We start from the raw sequence: 13,197 nt of genomic DNA, 5'->3' as shown, positions 1-13,197 counted from the left end.
TAGATTTTGTACATATGGGGTAAGGGCAAAGGTAGTGTAGGTGACAGGGGGGGTGACGTACGGTATGGACGAGCTTTCTCACTTCGCTCCCCGTACGCACTTCGCCTTGCATTGCCTTGTTTGATGTGTACCCTTGTGACCTTACCCCTCGCTCATCTGTCTTTCCCCCCCTTTGTCTCCCACATGAGGACCTGTGCACCACTGGGCGCCGAGGGGAGCGTGCGTGAGTCGGCCATTGTGTGCCCGAACCTCTCGCAACCACAGCTGTCTGCATCGATGCACCACCTTATGGACCACATGTCTGTGGCTGAGCACCACTTATGGACCCCATGGGTTGGGGCATGACCCCTCTGCTGGAACCGGCCATGAAGGCCCGAGATCTTGCTGGTGGACCTTGGCCACAGGGCTCCGATGCCCCACAGGTGAACCACACTAGTCGGCCCTGTGGGCCATAAATAAATAAAAATGGACACGTTGGGTGCAAGTTTTATTGCAAATAGGCCGCCAGCAAAGAAGATGACAACATCTGGAAGAAAGCAAATAGCCAGCAGAGGGAGCCGAAGAGCAAGAGACCACCAGCAGGGTTAGGGGTTGTTGGTTTATTTGTATTGATGAACAGTGATGACTGTGCACCGATTGGTGCTTGAGGGTGTGTTGGTGCGTTTTGGGTGCTTTCATGGTGCGTCGATGCAGAGCAGACTGTCTCCCCCCCAGAAAGAACAATCACAGATCCTGGGTTAGTTTTGTAAATTAAAGCAGAGCCATTGTCAATAATGATCCCCACCGTCAATGTATAGTTTGAAGACCATTCCGCAATTCGGTTAGCTGTGGGCGTGAATCTGTTAGGCAGGGTGCAATGGAGCAGCGGGACATATTTATTTATGTTTTAAAACTGTCGCACTCAGGGTCAGGTTAAATGTAGAGGGAACTGCACCTACGTGCCACACTAAAAGTTAAAGTTATAGGCCCGGGACGTGCCTAAGAGGAGGAGGGTGCAGTGTTGTGGATATGAGAATGGTTTTTTTGTTGTTGTTGTTGTAGTGTAAATTGTTGTAAAATATCGCCCTCCTTACTCCAGTGTTGTATAAAGGTCAAAGGGCGTTCCCGTAGTTAGTTCCATAAAGCATACATGAAGGACACCATAATATCCCTGTTCAGTAGTTTATTTCCTTATTCTGTGTATTAGGTTAAGGCTTTGTCTTCCATTAAGATGACACTCCATTGCACCAAGTGAAATAAGATAGATCCCCTTTCATTCCCATTCCCAAAACCTCCATTTCCAACTGCGTCATTGCCAAGCCTCAATTGCCAGCTACATCCCCTCCAAGCCTCCATTGCCAACTGCACTGGGCAGTTTGCCAGGTTTGCTACAGCTGTGGGTTGTTGATTTCGCCCCAAAACCACCATTAAGCATGTGCTCAGCTCGGGGAAGAAGGGCGTGCCCGCCCATCGTCATCAAGGGCGGAGCCAGAGGGCCGTGCCGACCAATCAGGGCCGAGGCGAGCTGACCGATGGGCGTGTCCTGGACACTAGCGGCTTGATCGCCTGAGGCGCTATAAAAGCGCGCGTGCAAGAGCCGAGTTGTGGTTGGACCAAGCGAGAGACGTGCAAAGCGAGGCGCGTCAGAACGTTGGTTGGTGGTTGGTGGCGGAAAGAGAGTTGGTTGCAAAAGAGAGTGAGAGAAGTAAAGAGAAGTGAGGCAGAGTGAAGCCAAGAAAGACAGCAAGCCTTGTGAGGGTTGAGTTGAGGAGGAGCACAAAGAGGGACACCAAGAGTTGCGTCGACGCCACCGAGGTTTTCCCGCCAAGAACGCGAGGAGTCGGAGCTGTCACCTCCAGCCCTGCCATTTGCAGGGACCTGACCCTTCCTCCCCCTCCAGCCATCCACCTCCTGCCATTCCTATCATCATCCCCCGTGTAAGTGTGTTCGTAGTCTGTCTTTTGTCTTGTCCCTGGGTATAAGTAAGCTTGTATAAGTTAATATTTGCACTGTGTCACCTGCTTTTTCCATTTTCCCTGTATATAACCTTGACTGCTCCTTTTGCTTAGTGTGTGTAGATAATAAATCCTGTTACTCTTCTGTACGTCTTCTTCTTCTTCCTCTTTACATTCGGTCGCTTTAGAGGTTTCCATATTGAATATCTGTGGCGCGATTTTGGCCAACGTTCAGGAATCGGGTTAGTCGGGGTAACTGTTAGGGCCGCGGTGCCATCCGCTCGGCAAACCAACATCTTATCCGCGGTCCGTAACAATACTTTCAGGAAGTCGGATGTCTGTATGCCTGTGATAAGTTCTATATTTCAATCAGTGAAAGCTAAGTCGGTTATTTGAATTTTGACACAATTATTTAAAATACAAAAAGGGTAACATAATTGTCTCAAATGTAGGTATGTTCTTAATATTTGAGAGTTTGAATCATTAAACATTATTATACATTTATTTGAAAAGTGATTTTTTTTGTTAAATTTGGTTGATATGATCATGAAGTCATTCATGATTGTTTTATGTTTTCAGGTCATCCAAGACTAGAGGTGGGCCTAGAGAGCAGAGGCTGGTCAGACTCTTCAAAGATCCAACTGCACAGCTTTACATCCACTTCCTGCATGCTGTCCTACCCAATTTCGATGGCTCTAACACGCTTCTGCAGACCGAGGCTCCTATGAACCACCGCCTGTACCCCTCAATGGTGAAGCTCTACAGAGTATGTATAACATGTTAAATACATAAATTCTAAGTATTGGAAATTCCGTATTATAGGATGTTGATTATGATTTGAAAATTAACAATTACATATGTCATCCAGAAACAGAAATTCAATATGAAATGAGATTTGTCTGTTCTTCCTGTCATTGGCACAAATAATCAAAGCAGTTTACGGTACAGGTGCAGTACATTTTATTGATAATACATGTATTATACATGTATTGCATCAAAACCTATTCAACTGCATTATTATACATATTTCAACATAAAATGACATATACATTTTGTTTTGTAATTGTGCACAGATTTTGTTTTCAGAACAAAAAAAAAAAGTTACAATTTTCACATTATTTGTTCTTCTTGCTCACAGACCATCCTGTCCTGTCTGGTCCTGCCCTCTGTCATCCAGGGTGAGGAGGACGTTTTGAATGTGGACTTCACTGAACAGGACAACCAGAGGTCGACCAAGGAGCTATTTGTCGGTTTCCAGGCATTGCAGCTCATTGTGAAGAACGCCCTAGAGGGGACCAGTGGAGTGACGAAATTCAGAGCAGAGGTCCGAATGTTCTACGTTGGTTCCCTGACCTACATGAGGGACAACTTCCCATTCCAGGACCCTTTGATCAGGAATGCGGTCATCGTGGACCCAGCCTCCTCCAAGACAGCTTCCATGCAGAGCCTACTTACACTGGTTGAACAGCTCCCTGCATCTGTTGCCCCAGAAGAGAACAGAGATGCACTGTGCAGAGATTTCTCAACCATGTGAGTAGATCAACCATGTTAAGTTTTCTCTTTTTCACTCTAAAAATATGTTGATATATTTCAGCTAACTGTGGTCTCAAAATGCAGGAGATTGCACCATTTTGCTTCATTTTTCTGAAAAATTTGACTGCGTCGGATGCCAGCCTACCGCTTTTCTTTCAAAAAAGGTTGGCAGGTATGCAGCTGGTCCACATTCCCTACGGGGACCAAATCGTCGGAGGCTCGATCTCCCGACTCCCTAAGGTCCAAATCCAGCCCGGAGTCAAAACACTCCCCCAACTGGTTCTGTAATTTTGGAGCCTCCGTTGCCCAATCAGAGTGCACGGTGAGGGTTCCCACGGTCACCTCAGCCACCTCCTCGGACCGACTCACCTCATCCCCCAGGCTCCTTTGGGCCTGGTCAACCTTGTCCTCCATGGGACTGTCCCAGGTCCCCAGCCGCTGAATCACATCATCCTCATCAGCATCCCCCATCAATTCCGGCTCCGACAGGTCTTCCCCAACATCCCCAATAAATACCCGGTCCGGCTCCATTACCCGGACCCCCCTATTGTTATCCCCTCTTGCTCTGAACCACCGCCCTGGTACAGCAAGGATTCAATTCCAACCCCTGGTTGGGGTGTTGTGGCATCCACCCGGTCCCGATAAACAACCAGGCCAGCAGGTGGGAAACATTCCCCATTACCATTTAATTCTCCCTTCACCTCCTGGCACTCCACGCTCACCTGTGAGCACTCCCCGTTTACCTGAAGGCATTCCTCATTCACCTCTTCACATGCCACAATCAAATCTTTCCCATTTACCTGTGGGCATTCCACGTTCACCTGTGCGCATTCCACAATTGCCATTCCTTTCCTTGCTCCTGAGCCTCGTGCACATCTGCATGGGCTGCACTCTCTCCCATTCCCAATTTGGCTTCCCCCCCCCTCCCCCCCCCCCCCCGCTCCGAATGAACTTCTGCCACCCTTGGCTTCTCCTGGGCCCCGACGGCACCAAATCTCCTTATTTCTCCTTTTAATTCATTCCCCTGGGACTCCATTTTGTTATTCAATCCCTCAATTTGATTTCCCAATCGCTCACCCTGAGCCTTCATATCGTCCTTTTGGGCATCCACTTTGTTTTTCATTTCTCCCATTTTTCCATTTATTCCCCGAATTTCTCCCTTCAATTCTTTACTCTGAGCATTCATACTGTCATTCAATCCTCCCAGTTTGTCGTTTATCAATTCCCTCATAAATTTCATGGCTGCCTATGGGGGCCGTCTCTCCGGCGGGGGAAGTTCCGACACTACCCTCTACCCTCTCTACTTCCGACTCACCCCCAAGAATTCCTGCATCTTCCATTCTCTCTTCCTCCATACCGCTCACCTCCCCCTCCATAAAGGAGGTCGCTTTCCCGCGCGTCTTTTCCAACCTGAATAAAATTAAATTTAATGACGCGCAGTCAGCGTCTCGTAGCCTAATCAACGATACAAATTTTCGCCTCCAACTACAAAAAAAATTCTTTCCAAATTATCCACACTCCTTGACACCAAATTTTACTACGGGGTTCAAACCCCACTACTGACTACCAGTTGTCGCGCGACTCCCGGTTAACACCAGATGCCGCGGAAGACCGGAACGGCTTTAATTGAGGCGATAACCAAACACGGATTGTGCTATAATAAGTGCGGGAGGAAGAAGGAAAATGGAGGCTAGGGCAAAAGCTTACCTTCAGCGCACCGACTTAGCTCCGGTCCTGCAAGGAAATTAATTCAAGCAGGCACAGGTTTAACAGGGGATGTAAAATAATACGCTCAAACTTGACTGACCTCTCCATACAGGTTGCTTCTGACAAACCAGATGTGATCTGCTTAACAGAAACTTTCCTCCTTCATGATGTCTCTGATGCCTTGGTATCTCTCCCAGGTTACTCCCTCCTCCGGTATGATAGACCTGAGCCTCGTCCTGGAGGTGGGGTTGCTATCTTTATAAAAAACTCTCTTCCTCACTCGCGCTCCACTGCCCTCTCTCCACCTCACCCCCAGGAATACCTTTGGCTACGGCTTCCCCTTCGCTCCCACCTTTTGTTCATATGTGTGTTGTACCGTCCACCAATCAGCGATGACTCCATCTACATCTCACTGTCTGATAATATGGACCAACTTCTATCTACCCATCCCAACTCTCTCTTCCTCATATGTGGTGATTTCAATTGTCACCATGCCAGTTGGCTGGGTGTGGGTACCTCTCTCACCAGCCATGGCTCTTCAGCAAAGGACTTCTGCGACTCACTGGGACTGACACAATCTGTCAATTTCCCGACCCGGATCTCAGTCAACGGAGCATCTTCTCTTCTGGATTTGGTTATGACAAACTTCCCTGAAAATGTCTGCTGCTCTTCTTCTGCTCCAATCGGCTCATCTGATCATGTGCTTGTCAAAGTGGACATCTCTCTGACCATTCTCAGAGAGCCTCCTCAGCGTCGACGAGTCTGGCATTTCACTCAGGCCAACTGGCACGGTCTTCAAGCAGCCATCAATCATCTGGACTGGTCTCCCATCTCTACCGCCTCTGACATCAACTCATCCTGGGAATTCTTTCAAAGTAAATTGCTCTCTCTCATGCACAGATTTATACCATCTCGTCTTCAGTTGTCATACCCTTCCTCCCGTCCATGGTACACGGAATCTTGTGGTGAGGCTGTTGCCCTGAAACAACTTGCTTTCGTCTCCTGGAAAGCAAATCCAACGGAAGGAAATCTCATTTCCTTTCACAAAGCCCGAAACAAGTGTGTGTCCACCCTCAGGAGAGCCAGGAAACAATATCTCACCATTCTCAAGACCGAACTCTCTTATCTGTCTCCCTCTTCCAAATCCTGGTGACGTCTGGTCAAATCTGTTTCTGGTGTTTGTTCCCCCTCCATCCCCTCCCTCACCTCAAACGGCTTAACGGCTGACTCCGCACGTGAAAAAGCTGAATGCCTCAACTCTGTGTTTGCCTCTAAATCTTGTGTCCCAAACCCATCCCTCTCTGTACCCACCGTACCCAGTCGTACCCAGCTGCTCCTGGACTCTGTGTCCTTTCCTCCTGACAAGGTGGAAAAGTTTCTGGCAACCCTCGACTCTGATTCTGCAACTGGTCCTGACGGCATCAGCCCACGGGTCCTAAAATCATGTTCTTCTGCACTTTCACTCCCTCTTTCTGTTCTCTTCACCCTCTCTTTTGCTCAAGGTCATCTGCCATCTGCTTGGAAATCAGCCAACATCACCGCTTTGCACAAAAAAGGTGCAAAAACAGATCCCAGCAACTACAGACCAATCAGCCTTCTCCCAATTATCAGCAAAGTCATGGAATCCATCGTTGCTTCAGATATTAAATCTTTCCTCTTCTCCAATGGCTTGATCTCTGATCATCAATTTGGTTTCAGACCTGGTCACTCTACTCTGGACATGCTGCTTCTGCTTTCTCAACAATGGATGGAGGTCCTCAACGCCAAACAGGAAATTAGAGCTGTCTCCCTTGACATTTCACGTGCCTTCGATACGGTCTGGCACCCTGCTCTGCTCACCAAACACTCCTCCTTTGGTATCCATGGAAATCTCCACGCATGGCTGGCGGACTTCCTCTCTGGTCGTAGTCAACGTGTGGCCCTGAATGGGTTTCTCTCATCTCCTCTTCCTGTTCAGGCTGGAGTTCCCCAAGGTAGTGTTCTGGGCCCTGTGCTTTTTCTGGTCTTCATCAATGATCTCTCTGACTCTCTTGAAAATCCTCTCTATCTCTTTGCTGACGACTCTACTCTCTGTCGCTCCATTCCTCATCCCTCAGATCGGCAGTCTGCAGCCTCCTCACTCTCTGCAGACCTGGACAAAATCACAGACTGGTCAAACAAGTGGAACATGTCTTTCAATCCTGACAAATCTCACACTCTTACAATGTCTCTCCGAAAGGACGGACTGGACAACCCTCCCATCTACTTTCTCAACAATCCTCTCCAAGAAGTTCTGTCGCTCAAGCTTTTGGGTCTCACTATCTGCCATGATCTTTCTTGGGAAAACCACATTTCCAAGCTGGCCTCCAAAGCCAGTCGCCGACTGGGCATCCTCCGTCGTGCGAAGTCCTTCCTTGGCACACCTGAGCTCCTCACCACATACAAGGCTTTCATCCGCAGCTCAATGGAATACTGTTCCCCCCTCTGGGCTGGTGCTCCTGCCTCACACCTTGCTCGGCTTCACGCTGTTGAGGCCAAAGCTTTCAGAATCATTGGAATCTCCTGCGATGTAGTCAACGCCGAGGGCCTTTCACTCACTCACCGCAGGCAGGTTGGTGGTCTTTCTGTCTTCTACCGACTCCTCTCCGGCCTTGCTCCCCCAGCTCTCTCTGTGCTCTGTCCACCCAATATTCCTTCAGGTCGCACAAGATCTGCCTGCAACCCTCTTCTGGTTAAACTGCCAAAGTCTAGGCTCTCTGCTCACCTTCACTCTTTCATTCCCCTTTTCTCCCGCCTCTGGAACAAACTCCCCCACTCCCTTCAATCCCACTCCTCCCTCCAGGTCTTTAAAACAGCTGTTCACCACCATCTCTTATCTTCCCCCATCGAAAACCTTGATCTTTTCTACCCCCGGTAATTCACCCCAGAGTCCTTGCAGTGTTCATATGTTTTAATCCTCTCCCACCTCCCCCCAAGTCCTCCCGATGTCCCTGCTCTCAAATGTTGTGTTTGTGTCCTTCCCCCTCTATTTTGTGTCCTTCCCCCTCTCTCCCCATCTTGTCTAAGCTCCCCTTGTTTTTTGTGTTTTGTGTGTCGGTTTGTCTTTTTGTGTGATTAATGTTAGCTCTTTCACGAGCCTCGATCTTGTATACAACAACAAAAAAAAAAAAAAAAAAAAATACAAGGGTTTATTAAAGTAAAAAGGCAAGGACAGGAAAAGCACGCGCCTGTAATGAATATCCTAATCGGGACGTCTCCACACGACAGATCTCAAACACAGACGAGGGAAAGGAATACCAAAAGAAATGTCTCGTCATGCAATTGTGAACGCGCAACTCGGTCTTATCTGTCCGTCGTCTTCAATCTCCATTGCCCACACGCGGCTCCTTTCGTCAAGCGGCACGTCTCGCTCCAAGCTCCAAAGCACCGAGCACCAAGCACCAAGCACCAAGCACCGAGCACCGAGCACCACAAGGCCGACCCTCGCACATGGTCGACAAGCCAACTCAAACCGTGAACTGCGAACCGAGCTGGTCAACTGCTCGCAACTGCCAGGGCCGGGATCTCTGTCCGAACCGCTTGCGAACTGCTCTGGCTGTGAAAACTTCCGCGCTCCTCAACTCAGGCAACTCTCTCACTCACTGCCAAGTCTCTCTCCATCCTTCCAACTCGCTTCTTTTTCCAGACCAACTCGACCAACTCTCGTGCTCTCCCTCTCGAACCAACTCAACTCTCTCGAACCAACTCCTCAAACCAACTCTCCCCAGCACTCACAATGGCGTTCGGCGCTCGCTAATATCTCCTGGCCGGTGACGTCAGCCGTGGCACACTGGCAACCAATCAGTCCCTTCCACCGAACCTCCCAGCTTCACTCAGGCCCACGCCCACCGCTCCTCCCAACCTCGCTCCCTACTCCGTGGTCATAGCGCGTCATGTTCGAGGTGGATAGGCCCGCCGGAGGTGTAGGTGGCGGCGGCCATTATCGGCGGTGTCCCAGCCTGGTTTCCTTTTGCCGGTTCTTTTCCAGAGTCTCGTCAGGGAACGGAATTACTTATTTAGCGTTGCGCTAAGGACCTGTCGGAATGTCTATGTTGGTCTGCAGTGCCAAAAGGGACAAAGGTTTGGCTAACCAGTTGAGACACACAGGGGCGCTACTCGTTAATGCCTAACTCTACTTAACACATGAACCTCCTGGTAGGTTCACAAGTATACTCCTTACCCGACAAAACGCCTACACATGAACTTATTACAAGGTCAGATTCCTTACCGCGACAGACGAAGCACGTTACCTATTCATATCTATCTGTTCTACATATAACTACCCCACCAGACATAATATATAAATGAATTCATTTATTCATTTATTGTTCATTGTTCACTTTTTCATAAAAGCATCTTGCTCACGTGATCTTGCTTTGATCTGGCACGACCGATAAATTATTTTCACCTGTTGATTAAAATTATTTTCACTTTGTGATTAAAATCAATAAATTACAATACAGTACTGTACAGAACGGATTTTGAATTTGAAACCGCTCATCATTTATGCCAGCTACACCGACTTCTTTTTTCCACCAGCTACACTGGCTTCAGTTTTTCCGCCAGCTACACCGACTTCATTTAAGCCAGGTACACCGATTTCAGTACGTACCTGCCAGTCGGACCTACGTACCTGGTCCAGTCGACTGGAAGTCAAGACGATATAGCCTACAGTAGGTAAGTCCTGCATTCTATCCCAATCTATCCATTCAATAAAATTAATTTGAATTTTAATTCTAAGCCCAAGATCAAACAACCTAGCCTAGCTAGGCCTAGGCCTACAGATGTTTGTGAGGGCTGCGTACTCGATCGACTGACTATTGTCGTCGAAGCTCTCACTCTACGCAATGCGTATTCATATTGGAGAGCTTCGTAAGCGAACCTCGATGCCAATTGCATGTATATGTAAATCCATTCAAAATTTCATTTTCATTTCAAATTTCACCAGTTTTTTTTTCAAATTTCACAAAAAAAAAAATTCAAATTTTCCCCCATTCCCTTGGGAACAAAATTTCATGTTGTCATTTGAAATGTCCCTTCCATGATCCGCCATCTTGTCCCTTCCATGATCCGCCATCTTGCTCACGTGATCTTGCTTTGGTCTGGCGTGACCGATAAATTATTTTCACCTGGTGATTAAAATCAAAAAAAATATATATAAATGAATTCATTTATTCATTTATTATATTCATTGTTCGCTTTTTAGTCCCGCCAGGGAGTAATGCATTCGATCGTGTCCGTGTGTGTGTGTGTGTGCGTGCGTGTGTGTGTGTGTGTGTGTGTGTGTGTGTTCGTGTGTTTGTGAACAAGATATCTGGAAAAGTTTTGAACGGATTTGGATGAAAGTTGGTGGGATGATTGCACGTTGGATAAGGAAGAATTGTTTAGGTTTTGGTGAAGCTCAGGATATGATTCCGGATCCAGGAATTTTTTGAAGGGTTGTTTACCATTGGAAGATAGGGCTCATTTTTAAAAACATTATCTTCTATATATTCTATATTTAACATTGTTATATGAAAATAGTTTTCATATTTGTTGGAAATGTAGTTTAAACTCGTGGTTATGCGTTAGAGCGGTGTATTTTATTAGCAGCGTCGTCTTCAAGATTCTTTTTTTTCTAATAAAGACATATTCTGTCATTTTAAAACCACCAAAGTGTGTATTCGGTTTCCCCGTTTCATAAAATGTCTCGTTTGATACGTATAATGCTTTAAAACTTTTGTTTTTTGGTTTGTTTTGTTTACCTCAGAAGAGATTACCTCAGCGAATGTCAATCGCGGTATCAGTATTTGATGAACTTATAAAGACTTAGGTGAGTTATAAGTGTGACAAGCATGTGCACGGGATTCTTCCCAGAAGAATGAGTGGCGGCATTAGCTTGTACGACTTAAAATGAGCGAGTTTTGTTTTCACGTTTGGGCCAGTTTTACATGTTGTATCCCTAAGGAATGAAACGCACGTTTCCTGGCTTACAATTTTATTTGAAGTCACACATGCCTCAAAATACACTCACTTACATAGAATTGAACGCTGAATCCGAAAATGTAAGTGAAATTGCCTTTATTTTTTTTTTACATTATCTTCTATATATTCTAAATATATATCTGTGCAGTGTCTGTCTTGTGTTGTCTTGTCTTGTATTGTCACTGAACTACTCCCTCAAACTTTTGTGAAATCGTACTATTCCAACTTGACCCACGGCGGGAGGATACGCCCGACTGAGTGGCGTTCTTGTTCAAAAAAGCATCTTGCTTACGTGATCTTGCTTTGGTCTGGCGCGACCGATAAATTATTTTCACCTGGTGATTAAAATCAATAAATTACAATACAATCCAGTACTGTACAGACCCATTTTGAATTCGAACCCGCTCATCATTTATGCCAGCTACACCGACCTCTTTTTTCCACCAGCTACACCGGCTACAGTTTTCCGCCATCTACACCGACTTCATTTAAGCCAGGTACACTGATTTCAGGACGTCCCTGCCAGTCGGACCTACGTACCTGGTCCAGTCGACGAGAAGTCCAGACTATATAGCCTACAGCAGGTAAGTCCTGCATTCTATCCCAATCTATCCATTCAATAAAATTAATTTTAATTTTAATTCTAAGCCCAAGATCAAACAACCTAGCCTAGGTAGGCCTCGGCCTACAGATGCTTGCGAGGGCTGCGTACTCGATCGACTGACTATTGTCGACGAAGCTCTCACTCCACGCAATGCGTATTCATAATCATATTATATCTCAACCAAGCTTATGCCGTATCATTTCACAGGTAAACAATGCACCGCTTCCATTGATGGGGAGAGCTGTGAAATTTCCATCCCCGGCAAATATACAGGATGTAGTTGCAGATTTTTACGATATTGCTAATTTCCCAGACTTGGCCTTGGAACTCTGTCGTTTTTCTGTCGCCAAACCACAGAAAATGAACATAAACGGCAATGAAATGTGACATCGAGCCTTGGAAACCACTTGAGACAATCTTCATAACTTTATGTGGGGCACTCAGCTGAGCAGGGTACTTAAGAGTGTTTATGAATTTCAAGATAACAACTCCACTCAGCAAAGTGGGGTACTTAGCAGTTAAGTAGTCTTAAATTAAGAAGTTATATGAATACCGGCCCAGGACTGTATGGACTGTATGCACATACTGGACTGCATGGATGGAGATTACACTCTCGTTCTGCGAGGCTGCGTCATCGCGTTTTTTTCATGACGTCACACGTCACACGTTTCATGACTCCTCCCTTTCAGCTCGAATGTATCTTGCAGATTTCTCAAATTTCATCAGGAGGTGAGGTAACGGGTCTGTACTCGTGACCATAGATATATTACGAGATGCCGCATGGCCTATCAGCGCTTGTTGTCGCGATACGTCGGAAGCGCCGCCATCTTGCGGAGGTACAACCAGCATGTGTGATCATTGGATCCAAGGCTAAAAAATGGACTCCTAGACCGTAGCTCGGTTAATAATGAACGGATCTGTACTAGTACCCGACTGCAAAGCCGCAATGAGCCGGCGAAGCCAAAGCCTCTTGCCACTATTTTAACCATCACTATGGCATCAGTAGGTTAGGTAGTTGGTAGGTGTAGTAGGTACCGTCGGTGTAGTAGGTACCATTTGCATTCTGGATGAGATTAAAATTGATAAAATTTACTTCTTGATTAATTCGGTGAATTCCGTCTCGACTTCGGATATTTCCGGCCGTGAAAAACTATTCCCGACGGCCGCGAGATTTCTAAAAAATAATTCTTCATCAATTTTAGAATATTTGGCACCGTTTTCACCCTCCGAAACGCGTAATAAGCTTTTTTGAAATATTTTTCAAATGCTCGAATCTCATTGGTACCGGTGTTTGGTGACGATTTTCGTTGAAGATAACGAGGTTGGTCTTAACGTATTTTAATTACAAATTAGAGGTGCATAAGAATGTGAATCAAACAAAGACGGGTGAAACAAACTCCTATTGAAAAATTTCGCAATTGTTTTATGCAAACTTCC

General features: G+C 46.5%; 1 protein-coding gene across 1 annotated transcript in view; it reads left to right on the top strand.

Annotated features, from left to right (window-relative positions):
* LOC137420741 (uncharacterized) overlaps positions 1 to 13,197 on the top strand; it is a 211,194-nt gene that overhangs the window by 115,472 nt on the left and 82,525 nt on the right. The window contains exons 2-5 of the mRNA XM_078772371.1: positions 2,514 to 2,700; positions 3,073 to 3,464; positions 9,732 to 9,869; positions 11,604 to 11,740. Of these exons, the coding sequence (XP_078628497.1) occupies positions 2,659 to 2,700; positions 3,073 to 3,464; positions 9,732 to 9,777 (480 nt within the window). The 5' untranslated portion in view covers positions 2,514 to 2,658 and the 3' untranslated portion in view covers positions 9,778 to 9,869; positions 11,604 to 11,740. The remainder of the gene's footprint in view (positions 1 to 2,513; positions 2,701 to 3,072; positions 3,465 to 9,731; positions 9,870 to 11,603; positions 11,741 to 13,197) is intronic.

The sequence above is a fragment of the Myxine glutinosa genome, chromosome 2 (genome assembly GCF_964187855.1).
Source record: "Myxine glutinosa chromosome 2, kmMyxGlut1.1, whole genome shotgun sequence".
NCBI lineage: Eukaryota > Metazoa > Chordata > Myxini > Myxiniformes > Myxinidae > Myxine > Myxine glutinosa.
Note: the sequence above shows the minus strand (reverse complement) of the source record. Positions and strands in the feature narration are given on the sequence as shown.